General features: G+C 32.4%; 1 protein-coding gene across 1 annotated transcript in view; it reads right to left on the bottom strand.

Annotated features, from left to right (window-relative positions):
* The window catches only part of LOC123545601 (plexin A3-like), a 264,006-nt gene that overhangs the window by 96,861 nt on the left and 153,396 nt on the right, over positions 1 to 13,749 (bottom strand). Inside the window, exons 15-16 of the mRNA XM_053543563.1 lie at positions 8,359 to 8,498; positions 5,739 to 5,844 (exon numbers count right to left, since the gene is read on the bottom strand). Coding sequence (XP_053399538.1) covers positions 5,739 to 5,844; positions 8,359 to 8,498 — 246 coding nt within the window. The remainder of the gene's footprint in view (positions 1 to 5,738; positions 5,845 to 8,358; positions 8,499 to 13,749) is intronic.

The raw sequence follows: 13,749 nt of genomic DNA, 5'->3' as shown, positions 1-13,749 counted from the left end.
TAGCAGAATCATCAGCATAGAGTAACAGTTTATTTTTAACCACTGCAGACATATCATTCACATAAATTAAAAACAAAAGAGGTCCTAGTATTGACCCTTGCGGAACACCACAAGTAATTTTACAAGGCTTAGAAAAGGTTCCAGAGACATCTACAAGTTGTTGTCTGTCAGATAAATATGATCTGAACCAACGTAATACATCAGGGCCAAGACCAAGGCCTTCAAGTTTCATAAGAAGGATAGAATGATCCACAGTGTCAAATGCCTTCTGGAGATCAAGTAAAATCATGCCTATGAGATGACCTTTATCCATTTCAAACTTGATATAATCAGAAAGATGTATGAGACATGTATCAGTTGAAAGTCCTCTTCTGAAACCCGACTGAAACTTGTACAATAAATTTTTGTCATTGAGATAGGAATCAACTTGGTCATAAACAACCCTCTCAAAAATCTTGGAAATTATACTAAGTATGGACACAGGGCGGTAATTACCAACATCTGTTTTATCATTTTTCTTAAAAAGGGGAACAACTCTTGCAGATTTCAACTCATCTGGTACTACCCCTTGAATTAAAGACAAATTTATGATATGTGTGAGAGGACAAGCTATAATAGATGCACTATCTCTAACAAACTTACAAGGAATACCATCCAGTCCAGTAGATTTACTTACACTGAGTTTACTTAAATATTTTAAAATTTTATTCTCAGACATGACTGAAAAAGAAAAATTATTAGGAAAAACACCTTTTTGTGAGTAAAAAGAAAAAACAAAATTCCTTCCATATCTTTGGAGGGACCTAGGCAATTTATCTACCAATTTAGAAGCAATTGTTGTGTAAAAAACATTGAATTTCTCAGAAACTTTTTGCTTATTAAAACATATCTCATTATCATCATCCATTTTAAGACCAATGTTAGAACGAGATGATGTATAACCCAGCTAGACCCATTTCAGAGAACAAATCCTTACCCAATTTTAAAGAGTTATGATAAAACTGATATAAAACGAAGAGAAAAGTAGGGGTCATTTATCTACTAAGAGAACTTTCTCTTGTCACATTTGTTTATTGTAAAATCACATCAAAATCACACTGCTGTGGCCTGGAAGTACTACTCATACTAAAATTGAGTTTCACTTCACCAAATACAACCTCCTCTCCCATTTTTTCTACCAAAATGTCAAAAAATACATCCAAAATGAAATTTAAACAGAAAACAGCTTTAATTTAGACCTCTGTGGCCATGCCAAGTGAAACATTAATGTTCAGAAACTTGTCCGCCATTACGCGACTAGACCAGATGGCTCCCACGCTGGTTCCTTTACTATACAAAATGTAGTTAGGTCTATAAGAAAAACTGGTTTTCTGTAATAGTCTCAATTTCATTTGTATAGTACCAGTAACATATATGCAGGAAAAATGCTAAGTTTCAGCTTGATTTAATCAGTTTTCAAGGTTTTAAGGCATTTTCAGTAACGCGTGTCTCTGCGATAATATTCCTCCAAAATTGATGTCGCGGCATAATTTTTGAACCAGTTCTTCTAGCCTGAGTTTGTTTCTGCACTATTTTATATATTTTTGTTATAGTTTGCACGCAAATTACACACTAGCACTTTGAAATATAGCAAATGTCCCCTCTGAAAGCTATAAATGGGCAAACTTTAGTGTGTAAATGGCAATTTAAAAAAAAAATACACCAAAAACAGTGAAAATGTGATTTTGTTTTTCAATTTTTGTAGCAAAATTTAAATGAAATGCTCATTTTTTTTTATCAAAATTTGACCAAACTAGCCCGTTTATATCAATATCTGGACAAATCTCAATTTTTGCCCACATTTTCTTATAGGTTACACTACACTAAATAATATTCCCTATATATATTTACCAAACATACATGTAGCTAGACCCATTTCAGAGAACAAATCCTTACCCAATTTTAAAGAGTTATGATAAAACTGATATAAAATGAAGAGAAAAGTTTGGGTCATGTATCTTCGAAGATAGATTTCTCTAGTCACATTTGCTTACTGTAAAATCACATCAAAATCACACTGCTGTGGCCTGGAAGTACTACTCATACTAAAATTGAGTTTCACTTCACAAAGTACAACCTCCTATCCCATTTGTTCTACCAAAATGTCAAAAATACATCCAAAATAAATTCAAACAGAAAACAGCTTTCATTTAGACCTCTGCGGCCATGCCAAGTGAAAAATCAGTGTTCAGAAACCTGACCGCATTTACACGACTAGACAACATGGCTCCAACGCTGGTTCCTTTACTATTGTTAGGCCTATAGTGATGTAACAGAATCTAGTAAATATTTGAACTACAGAATAAACGAGAATGAGTTCAGGTTTGAAAAATATATGGATATATTACCTACGCATTTGGCAAAAGTATCGTTTCATTTCAGTTGTATGAATCACAAATTACCTATTGAGAAGGGTAGATTTTATAATATACAAATGTACCAAGAGATCTAAGAGTATGTAACTTGTGTAATACAAATTCATTTGGAGATGAATTTCATTCTTTATTTTACTGTCAATTCTGTAATGTTGATAGAAAGAAAATGTATTGCTAGAGCACATGCTATACATCCTAACTCTATTGAAGTTTCTATGTTAATGAGTAGCACAGATAGAAAGACATTGTTAAAACTTCTGCCAAAAAATATGATGTCGTTTAATTAATTGGCTTACGCTTTATGTATGGTATGTAGTAATATCACATTCTTGACTATGCTTTCTGTATAACATTTGGTATCATTTTATTCTGTGGATTTCATTTGGGTATTTCAACATATCATTTCACATGTTATTGTCAGAAATGTGTGTTCATTGTATCATTGTTTACTGTGAAATCATTTATTTCGTGGTTTTGACCAAAACGGCTGTTACGTGGGGACGTAAATTCGTTGATTTTCATTTTTTTTTATAATTTCCACTGGAATAGATATAGTATATAATTTTGTTTCTTACATGTGAAACCTACACGTGTCAAAGAGCGCTACCATGGTTACCGAATTCGCAATCTACGCCGCGGGAGATTAGCGAGTAATCATGTGCCAATTAACGACTACGTTATCTGTATCTAAATTAAGACCCTATTTGCAAACTTACGATTTATGTGCTAAAATGTTTTGCACACGATTGATATATAATGGTTAAGTGAATTGGGTATAATGCATGGGACGCAAATCTAGCAATTAAGGTATTGGACCCTTAATAGTAATGTTTATAAAATGTCATTGCTTGATATATTCTTAAAGTTGACCATGTTTCTCACTGTGTTGCAAAGTTTAAACAACTTTTACCGTGCCGTTTTTTGTAAATTTTGTATAATTTATGGCATTTCCTTAAGCTCGAGTAGAGACAAATTTCAATGCGATGGCCACTATCTAAACGTTTGCAGAGAATTCATTACAGCATTAATTTTGATAAAAGAAACATCAAACTATTTTTAAACAATTAACAAACACAAAATAAAACTGTAAATATCACCTTTTCTAGGGTGCCTCAGGTAAACAGATTTAATGATACAGAATTCTAACTCCAACATTGAAAAATTAAGGTGAATCCTGTGGGTCTGTTTTGAATATCGCTCACTTCATTCAAAAATAACCTTGGGGCAAAAGTAAAACCTACATGTAAATCTTCCACAAAATGTAATCTAAAGGCTCGTCTACACTATTCAAGAAAATCTTGTAGGGCCCATAAATCACTAGATAATTTATATCTTGTACAAGCAATTAGTGCTTTGCAATATTTCTTGAACTTGGAAGACACATTAATTTTAAATGGAGGGAAATCATGACAGGTAAATAAAAAAGATGGCCGAAAAGATACCGGTACAAAGCTTTTATAAAGATCAAATATTTGTACATTTAAAAAATGAATCATTGGTGAAAACATTGACTGAGAAAAACTCTAGTTGAAGTGATACATATCCAGTTGAAGAACATAGTTACTTAAAAGATATTATTTCAGGAAAGTGATAAAACAGTCATATTTTGTTAATATGTAACCTTGTGAGAAACACCATTGATAATGTAAAAATACTTTTTGAGAACACCGAACTTGCTGATGTTACTCTTCCACTGGTGTACAAGATATAATTTTATTATTGAATTATATAAACTTGGCTTCTGAGCATGTCATTCAAATAAAACATTTTTTTTCTGTTGTCCACACTGCCATGTTTATTGTTAAATTATCAAAGCCAAGCATTCAATGATGGTTTCATTAGATCTCAATACACATTTAATGAAAAAATGTAAACAAAATACCATACTGGGCAGGTGCTCCTCATCAAAAACCCTTTATCAGAGCATTTGACAGCACTACCATCCAAGAAAAATAGGATGAGTTCTAAACGCTACAAGATCTTGTAGCCGAAAATTATCTGGAAACTGCCACTCAAAAAGACACTAATGGGGGACACAATGTACTGTCTACACTATACAAGTTGCTGTGATTTATATCTTGTGCAAGTTTTCTTGAATAGTGTAGACGAGCCTTAAAGAATGAATGCAAAATGGAGAACTTTTACCGCATGCAACTCAGTATTTTTAAGATGATCAACTCTACCCCTCCTGATTCAGAGGTAAATTCACTTTGAACAGCAAGAAATCGCTTATCAAATGAAAAGTTTCCATTTTTGTACAATGCATCCATAATAAGTCTTTAAAGAAGTAAAAACTTACTAGAAAAAAGGAAAGTATGGAAAAAATTGGTCCCAGTGGGGCTTGAACCTACGCCCCCTGAAAATTGCAGTCAAAGTAGGTTTATGGTAGGAATTGAATGCTCTTCAAAAAGGAGGTACTCTAATACGGGTCCAATTCCTTAATTTATAATATTTAATAGTCCCAAAGTAGAATTAGTTTACTAATAAACGTTGCAGAGAGGGGCCGAAACAATCAAATGACAGCCACAGTACTTTTGCTTTGACGAGCATGTAAACAAACCACGGGTAAATGTCTGAATGATATAGTCGGTTTTATTCTGACGCATACCTATGTTTATCGTTGATGGAGCCTCCATAAACTACACGAAAGCTGCAGGTCAGTACTACCGCATGCACAGAGCTATGGAGCAGATCGGACGGCTATGGTGTCTTTTTTGGCGACACTGAGTACAATTGACATTATCGTTGGCATAATTTGTTTGTTGGAACTTAATTTCGCGGCTGAGCTGAACCATGAAATCCATGAAAATTAATCCCCCACGACTAATAATGATTTCACACGTGACTGATGCCTCTAAGAGGCCCAGGTTATTCAATAAACTTGAAACTTGAAACTTGGTTTTACATGTGCGGCGTTATAGTTCTTTCATTTCAGGCAGATACAAGCATGAAAGGTAACTTTTTGCTAATAGATTTAGTGTTCATTCATTCAAAACCCGTTGTAGTACCCAGCTATACTACGACAATGATATTTATGAAATGAACAAATCAGGGAAATTACTCTGGGGATACTATGCATAAGTTTAAAACTTACACGATCGTGGATAGCAAGCGAACGAAAGTATCATTATGAAGATTTATCCAACAAACGAACAACAGTTGGACAGAAAGAAGGAAGGACACACGGACAACGCCTATTCTTATATTCCTTCCACTTCTTTTGTGAGATACATAAAGTAAAATGTTTACTGTAAAAACATGCAAATAAGGTTTCAGTGCACACATGCCTTTAATAACAAAAAATAAAAGTAAGAAGTAAGTTACAAGTAGACGGTCAGGATCAGGTATCCACACTTTTGAATTGTTTTTCAAAGTGATGACCATGCTACCATTTATAACACTGGATCTCGGCGAAAGTTCACACCATATCCTGAAGTAAAAAGCATCTCGGAATGTTTTATCTGCAATGATTTAAAACTATGAAATGAGAATATTCCTTAATTATCTATAATCTTCGTAACTTTAACTGAAGTTAAATTCAAGCTGAAGTGGACTACGACAACTATAACAATTAACACGTAACAATCTTGTAACGCAGTCAGCTCTATGATATCATTTTGATGCATAGAACGTGATCAAATAAAACGATAACAGACCTATTCACGAGAGGTAATTAAATCAGCAACATCCCTCATGACTCTCTCATGCGTAAGCGATTGCTATTATTTAGTACCATTTAAGGGATTCTACAAGGGTTAACACCAGCCGAAAGTTAAAGCAATATCGAAACATTATATTTTGCTAATCTGTTACACTTCAAGAGCAATATGTTTTATTTACAGCGACATTTCAGCAAGCAAATCCTAATACTGCATTAACACACTCAGTACATTTTGAAATCCTGTGCTATTTTTCTCGTCATATTGTTTCAAAACAAGGACGTGACGTTGTTGTATGATAGTGCACATGTGCATCACAATATCATTCCATGAAATATGATAAAAACAACTTTGCGCAATGTTCAGTTTATAATGTTTTTCATTTTAAAACTTTATATTATTCAAAAACATTACAAAAATACAAAGATGTTCATATTGAACGTACAGTGACGTACATATATTGATTTGCACTAAATTATGGTTGAATCCCAAATTTATGTTGTTAGAAATGTTAGCACAATAAAAATATCTGCATTTTATTGATTTTCTTTCCTTATACTGATTTGTTCATGAATCGTTGCCACTACACTAGGCAAACCTTTTAACGCGTTTTGGCTGATGTCTATAAGATAGTGTAAGTTCAATTTTTTAATATATTACAGTTTTAATTTGTGCATACTCTTAGAACAACATATTGTAAATAATAGATTAAAACTATAAAGAAAATCATACCGTGCAAAAATATTCAATCCTTTAACACTACGTCATCCAAAATTAAGTACATGTACCAGTTTTGATTATGTAAAACGAACGAATAACATTAATGAGAAAATACAAATTTACAAGAATATGGATTAAATGTTTTGCATAGCCAGATACGACAGTACGTAAGTGTTTTCTTTTGTATATGATTTTCCTTTTCCAAGTTTATATAACGTGTATTGAAACCTTACAAAATGGTTGATGTTACAAAATTTTGAAACATGATAAAGTTTCATGATTCCGAATTTTTGATTTCGTTATATTTTTAATGTCACAAAAACGGATTACATCTTTAGAAAAGAAGATTTTATACACAGTACTATGAATAGCTTTAAAATAAGCGTTGTTCTTGTTATACAAATTCAGCCATTTACCCTAGCAAATACACCCATTTGTTGAATTTTTCTTCATATGCATGTTAACAATTCTAAACTTTTATTCCTGTTATAAATTATGTCAGCAGAGATGAGCAGATGCATATTTACTACAAACTTTAAAACATAATAACTAAACACTACACTACTTAAATATATCCAATGGTCATCTTTCACAAAACTATTTTATCTTTACGTATTAACTTCAAATTATAAAATCATTTACTGAATATATGAATTAAGTTTGCATATAGAGCTACATTTACAACTGACTGTCTGGCAGTAACAGTTGATAGTTAAAAAATCCCAGCTTTTTAGATGTAATACAAATTTATACTGTATGTATCTACACATGTATACAGTGTTCTGTCTTAAACCTAATGAATAGTACTGTTGAAACACATAAACTTGTTACTTTTATGTTTACATAAACTATATAAAGTAATTGTTCATGCTTTTAAACATGAAATGAGGATCGAATTTATCTTTAAAGACAATTTTGTTTAGCTCACTAGACATTTTGTTGCATAATGTAGAGACTTACCCTAAGCCCCTTTTACACAAGGGAAACAACTTGTTTTTATAGTGAAATTATTGAATGAACACCATTTGCCAATCATAATCATGTCCATGTTATATCAATGCAACAGAAAAGTAAGCTATCTATGTTACCTGCTATACAGGATAAAATAGTCATGCATCTAACAGTCCTGAAAATGTTTTCTTTGATTTTCTCAAATTTCTAGTAATTTTTTCCCATACTTTGATGCATATATATTTGTAGCAGAGATTGTTCTCTTTCCAGTAATACCTATTTCGACAGATTTTACCTTGTGAAATATTCAACACAAAAATGTCTCTTATTATGAAAAATACTTTTTTGTTATGGTCGAAGGATGCCAAAATCACTTACGGAGAATATGTTATCGTACGGGAATAGCCGATTGTCATTACGTGTCCATTACCTTAAGTGACCAGAGTTGTATTATGATACCGCATTTTGGCTTGCCTTAGATGGTCTTTTTCATGCACGTTGTACTGTTCATCCGGTTCGAGTATGACCGGATGGAGAATTATGGATATTAACCTAACCCATTCTCTATGAATTAGAGCGATTTATATCCATCTAATTAAGGAGGTAATACTTACTTTGGTCCTGGTTCTATTGGAATACATTGTTCGCCAGCTACAGTAACACCATTTACTGTATCGATGTATGCTGAATCAAGATTAACGCCTTCTATTAGTACTGTCGTAGTGTCATTCGAATATGTATTTAGTTGGTATACCTATGACAAAGAAATTAATACTATGAATAAAAATGAATTTGTATAAATAATCCTAATGCGTTACGTCTCTCTTTTTACATGCACAACAAGAAGGATAAGTAATGCGACAACCCCATCGTTGTCATACTCATGTTCACTTGGAAATGGTACTTAAACAAAACCTTTATGAATAAAATTGCTCTGATAGAGATACATGGACAGAAGAATTTGTGAACAGTTACATCGCCTGGGTCAGTAAACTTGGATACAAGAAAAGCTGATGTTGTAACTAATTAATTGCTCCTCAGCCTCATCTTGTTGGTTCGTAAGGTAGTTCTTCACCTTTGGAATTTTTTACAGTGTAGTTGTCGATAAAAACCCTTAACTAACAAAATTTCGGAATATACTATAAAAGTTCGGCACGTAAAAAGACGTCGTATGCTTGATGTTTTGCTAGACTGATCAGAAACACACGATCTCTTGTAGGTATTCATAATGGGAGTCCATGGGAAAAGCGTAATTTTGATGAGATGCGAATAGAATTTTTCTACAATGTAGATTTTAATGATCAGAATCTTTTCACAGTTAATGATCATAATGCTTGCCATATGGTCAAATAGGTAACTTAATCCGCAGAAATAATAAAAATACATTTGAAATATGATGCATCTTATCGACCGGTATTTTTGTTCAAATGAAGAACGATTCTGTTGCATCTCAAATATGATACCAAGTAGGACATATAATCGTTTAGAAAAGTCGTTTGGTTTAATGTATTTGTACAGATTTTCCTTGACCTAATGTCGGGAATTCTGTTATTGATGTAATGTATCGATATCTTTCATCTTCGGTCAAGTGTCCTTACTTGATCAAATCTGTGGAAATTACTTCGAAACACTTAAATAGATACATTTTTTTTCTGTGAGAGATTCATATGATTAACTTAAAATTAGTTTAATCATTGGACTGAAATAATAGACTTTTTAAAAAATAGCGTTGACTATATAAAAGAAGTTTGCATATATTTTTGTCATTTTATATTTGCTACGTAAAGAATTAATGTCTGTAGAAGTTAATAAACACTTAGCACTGACTGCAGAAACAGGTTTTAATAGTAATTAATGTAAACAAATTTAAATGATATATATGCTATAATTTTTATGTAGAACTTTAGAAACCTATGTGCCTAATCTAGGTCAACAAGAGGCCTTTATGAACTTAATTCATTCAACTGAGGAGGACCGTGACATTAAGACCTTGCTCCTGATCAACTTTGATAAACATCCATTAAGCAGTTCATTAAAAGTTATTTAAAGTTTCTCGATTTTTTTACTATGACTGTCCGTGGAAGTGACCAGAACAATTTTAACAAATGTGAGAGAGATCCATACAAGGACACTACATACAAAAGTTTAGTCATTTTCCATCAAGCAGTTCATGTATTTTCTATTTACAGCCCTTGAAGCCACTAAGTCAATCAAGTGGAATAGGACCACCTAGAGTTATGGATCCTATTACTACACTTACTGTCAATAAGCGTAATCATTGTATAAAGTTACAACGTACATGTAGTACCTTCAATACCTTTTGAGTTATCCTCCGGACAAGAAGTGCGACGGACAGACGGACGGACAATGTGGCGACTATATGCCCCTCCCCCTTCAAGGAGCATAATTCTTGAAACAGGATCTTACAACGATGCTACAGACAACAAGTTGATTCAACAAGCGGTTCATAAGAAGAAGTCGTTTAAATGTTGTTTTTTTTGTTGTTTTTTTTCTGTTTTAGGTCTGCCAGTCCCTAAGATCAGTCAAACGGGACCATTTGGACAAAACTGAGAGGGGACATTACAAGCATGCTGCACTGAAAAATAAGTGATGATCTATCGAGAGTTCATGAAAAGAAGTAATTTAAACGTTTTTCTACCTAAGCTCTGGTGATGCTTTAAAGCGACTAACCCACACATCGTGGTGTCAGATTTTAAAAATTCAAACTTTTGCTATATTCACCAATATCTGCATATTCGATGTTCTTTCAATGTGTTTTTCATCAAATTCTGTTGAAAATCTTTGTTTTCCTAATAAATTTAAGATAAAAATATTCATCTACAATTTCTGATTAGGGTTTCCCGGTTTTTTTAAAAAAAACAACAGAATTCCCGTCAGCAAACATCACGCGATTATCAATAGAGTGCACACGTATAGGTATCGCACACTATTATGACGTTTTGAAATAAAAACAAACAAAACAATAACATAAAGTGAAGTCAGTACACTTAGTACGTTTACGATGCAGTCAGTGATTTTTCGTTGGCCTAGTGCGGTTACGGTATACGTATTATACTTTTTCGTCGTGAGTTCGATTCCCAGACCCGTTAAATTTTGTCTTTAATTTTTTCTTCACTACAATTCAATGAAGACAAAACGAGTTAGTAAATCTAGTTCTAACATGTTCACTAAAATTATATGTCACAACTGACACGTAACTATGTCTAAATACACTCCACCTTTAATATGATCTAATGTTTTTTAAGCTTTCCTGTGATATTTTTAAACCTGTACGGGTTAGTTTTATAAGTTTTATAACAATCTTACACTTCACTTTAATAAAAGCATTGCCCGGCCATAATTTTAGGATTGATTGAATTACAGATACTACCAATTTTATACGAAAATAAGAAACAAAACAATAAATTAGAAACTAAAGAAAAACAAACTTATACAAAGTATGTAATGCAAACTGAAAAAAAAATGGGGATCGAACTCCCGACGAAAAGGTATAATACAAATACCGTAACCGCTCGGCCAACGAGGAATAACAGACTAAATCGTAAACTTAGTGTATTGACTTAATTTTATGTTATTGTTTTGTTTTCACTTCTAAACGCCATAATATTGTGCGCTACCTATAGTTCGGTTTTGTGGTGAGCGATGTTTGTGTACTTTTAATAATGGAACGGTCCGTTATTTAGGTAGTGTTATTCGGTACGATAGTGGTTCTTACGTCAATAAGGCAAAGTAAATCATGCTGACTTCCCGAATCAGTAAACGAGTATATGAATTGATCCATCAAACTACATGCCCACATTTGGTTTGCTGCCCACGTGATGATAGCGTGTAAAACATACTGTCGCGTCTTGTTCTATATTTATCAATGTTTACAAAATAAAGCGTTGTAACGGTTTATAAAAGTTCATGAGGAAAACTGTAAATTTTCGAATGTTCCCGTAATTCTGGAAACTAAAAACTAGTCAACCATTATGTTTCATTTAAATATATGAATCAGTGGTTGCATTTTGCCTTTCGGTGATAAATTATTTTCAAAATTACAATTCATAATGTGTGGTCAGTCGCTTTAAAACTGTCAAGCAAATCCGTTTGTAAAAGTAGAGAGAGAGAAGACCTTACAAGGATGCTATAGACAGTGTTTGGTTACGTTTAAGCGTTGATGAGAAGAAGTCGTTTGAAGGTTTATTTTTTTTATTTTATTTTATTTCATTTATTTATATATTAATTTTTTTTGGCTCTTTCGGCCCCAAAATCTGTCAAGCGGAACCATTTGAACATACTTTAGAGAAAACAAGGATGCTAGAGACCAACTTTGTTTATGATCAATCAAGTCGTAAGTAGAACATTAATTGTGCCAGAGTTTTCTAGTCTAATAAAAATTGGAATAAGTCTTTTTTTACAGAGAATTGAAAGACAACTCTAGCATAACTGTCAATTTGAAATAAAATAGAATGATTATCTGAAAAAGATAGTTTTTATATACAGCCGTGATAACTTTAACTATGACCCCACCATTTCGAAACGCATTTTACACCTAAGAAATTTTCTAAGAGTGTTAACTTCAGAACGAGAAATAGTAAATATAAAAATGAATTATTCATACTAAATTATTTCCATTTATTCTCTTTTTGTGATATAATTATGAATTTTGACACGACGTTGAGGCAAATCAAAATTATCTGTTTTTGATTACATTAAATAAAACGCATATTCAGTTTTACGGTCATATTTTGGTGAATCATATTCATAATATATTACCATATTTTATAATTTTGAAATACTATTTTATCGTGTATTTACACCAAACAATTATTAATTTTACGATCAGTTTATCTGTTGAAAATATGACTCGATGTTTTGTACTGTTTGTTATTGTTGTTACGGACATAAACTAATTCCGTTTGCAACATATTGGCTACGCAGATGCAAATATGCTCTGAAAAACAGCCTCCGAGACGTACCTAGTCCTAACTTACAAACATTGCTTAGCCGGTAGTACCTATTTACAAAGAAATTCATTTTATATAAATGCAAGTTATTGCGAAGAAAAGGAAAACTAAAACAAGTAAAATTGTGAAGGTTTTATGATCTGAGATTCTTATTTTCAATAGGTTCAAACACAATTGGTGGTTTAATAGTATACACAAATACATCTTTAGACATTGACTTTCAACTTTGCTTATCCAAGGACGTATATTTTGTATTGTTTCGTTTAAGGTATTCAAAAACAAACATTCGTACTAGCCCCGATGCTTTATCAAAATCCAGTATACTATGACTAAAACATTTGCAGCGTATAACGTTCATAAAAATGTTCAGATTTAATATGGTTTCTTTCTCGTTGTTGCACCAAAAAATATAAGTTATCGCTCCTAAAATGGCTTTTATTGCGAAGTGTTACCATCTAAATCTATGAGAAGAACCTTTGAAAGCATATAAAGCTACCAAGTAACCAAGAAAAATAATAGCAAACATGATCTGATTGAATCTGTTCATGAAAGGTAACGACGGTATATAAAACGTTAAAACAGCTGTAGATCTTGATGGAAATGGCAAAACCTCCATATGTTTTAAAATTCGACTAATGTTTGAATCCCATACCACATTCTAAAATATCACAGCATACTGTAGTTGAAGAAACTGTAACATTATTAGTGGGTAGCTAGATATGAAAAGCACTAAGTCTGTACGATATTGCCTTGAACTAGATCTCACGATTCTTGTTTATTGAGTAAATTGAAAGGTTTAACGTTTGCAATTTATTGTACTGTTGTCCGTATCTAAATGCAAATTTCCTTATTACAAATATGATTTACCGTAGTTTTGAATATTACTTAAAATTTGGTAAACAGGAAGACAATTTAAAGTATAATAATTTTACATTCGAATTTCTTTTCAGTACAAATCGTTTTGAACGTGTTCATCTGCTTCCAAGATTTATATAAATTCTGTAAGATATTGAATAAAAACATACCGATTAATAC

Source organism: Mercenaria mercenaria, chromosome 5, assembly GCF_021730395.1.
Source record: "Mercenaria mercenaria strain notata chromosome 5, MADL_Memer_1, whole genome shotgun sequence".
Classification (NCBI taxonomy): domain Eukaryota; kingdom Metazoa; phylum Mollusca; class Bivalvia; order Venerida; family Veneridae; genus Mercenaria; species Mercenaria mercenaria.
This window is presented reverse-complemented; position numbering and strand designations above follow the sequence as displayed.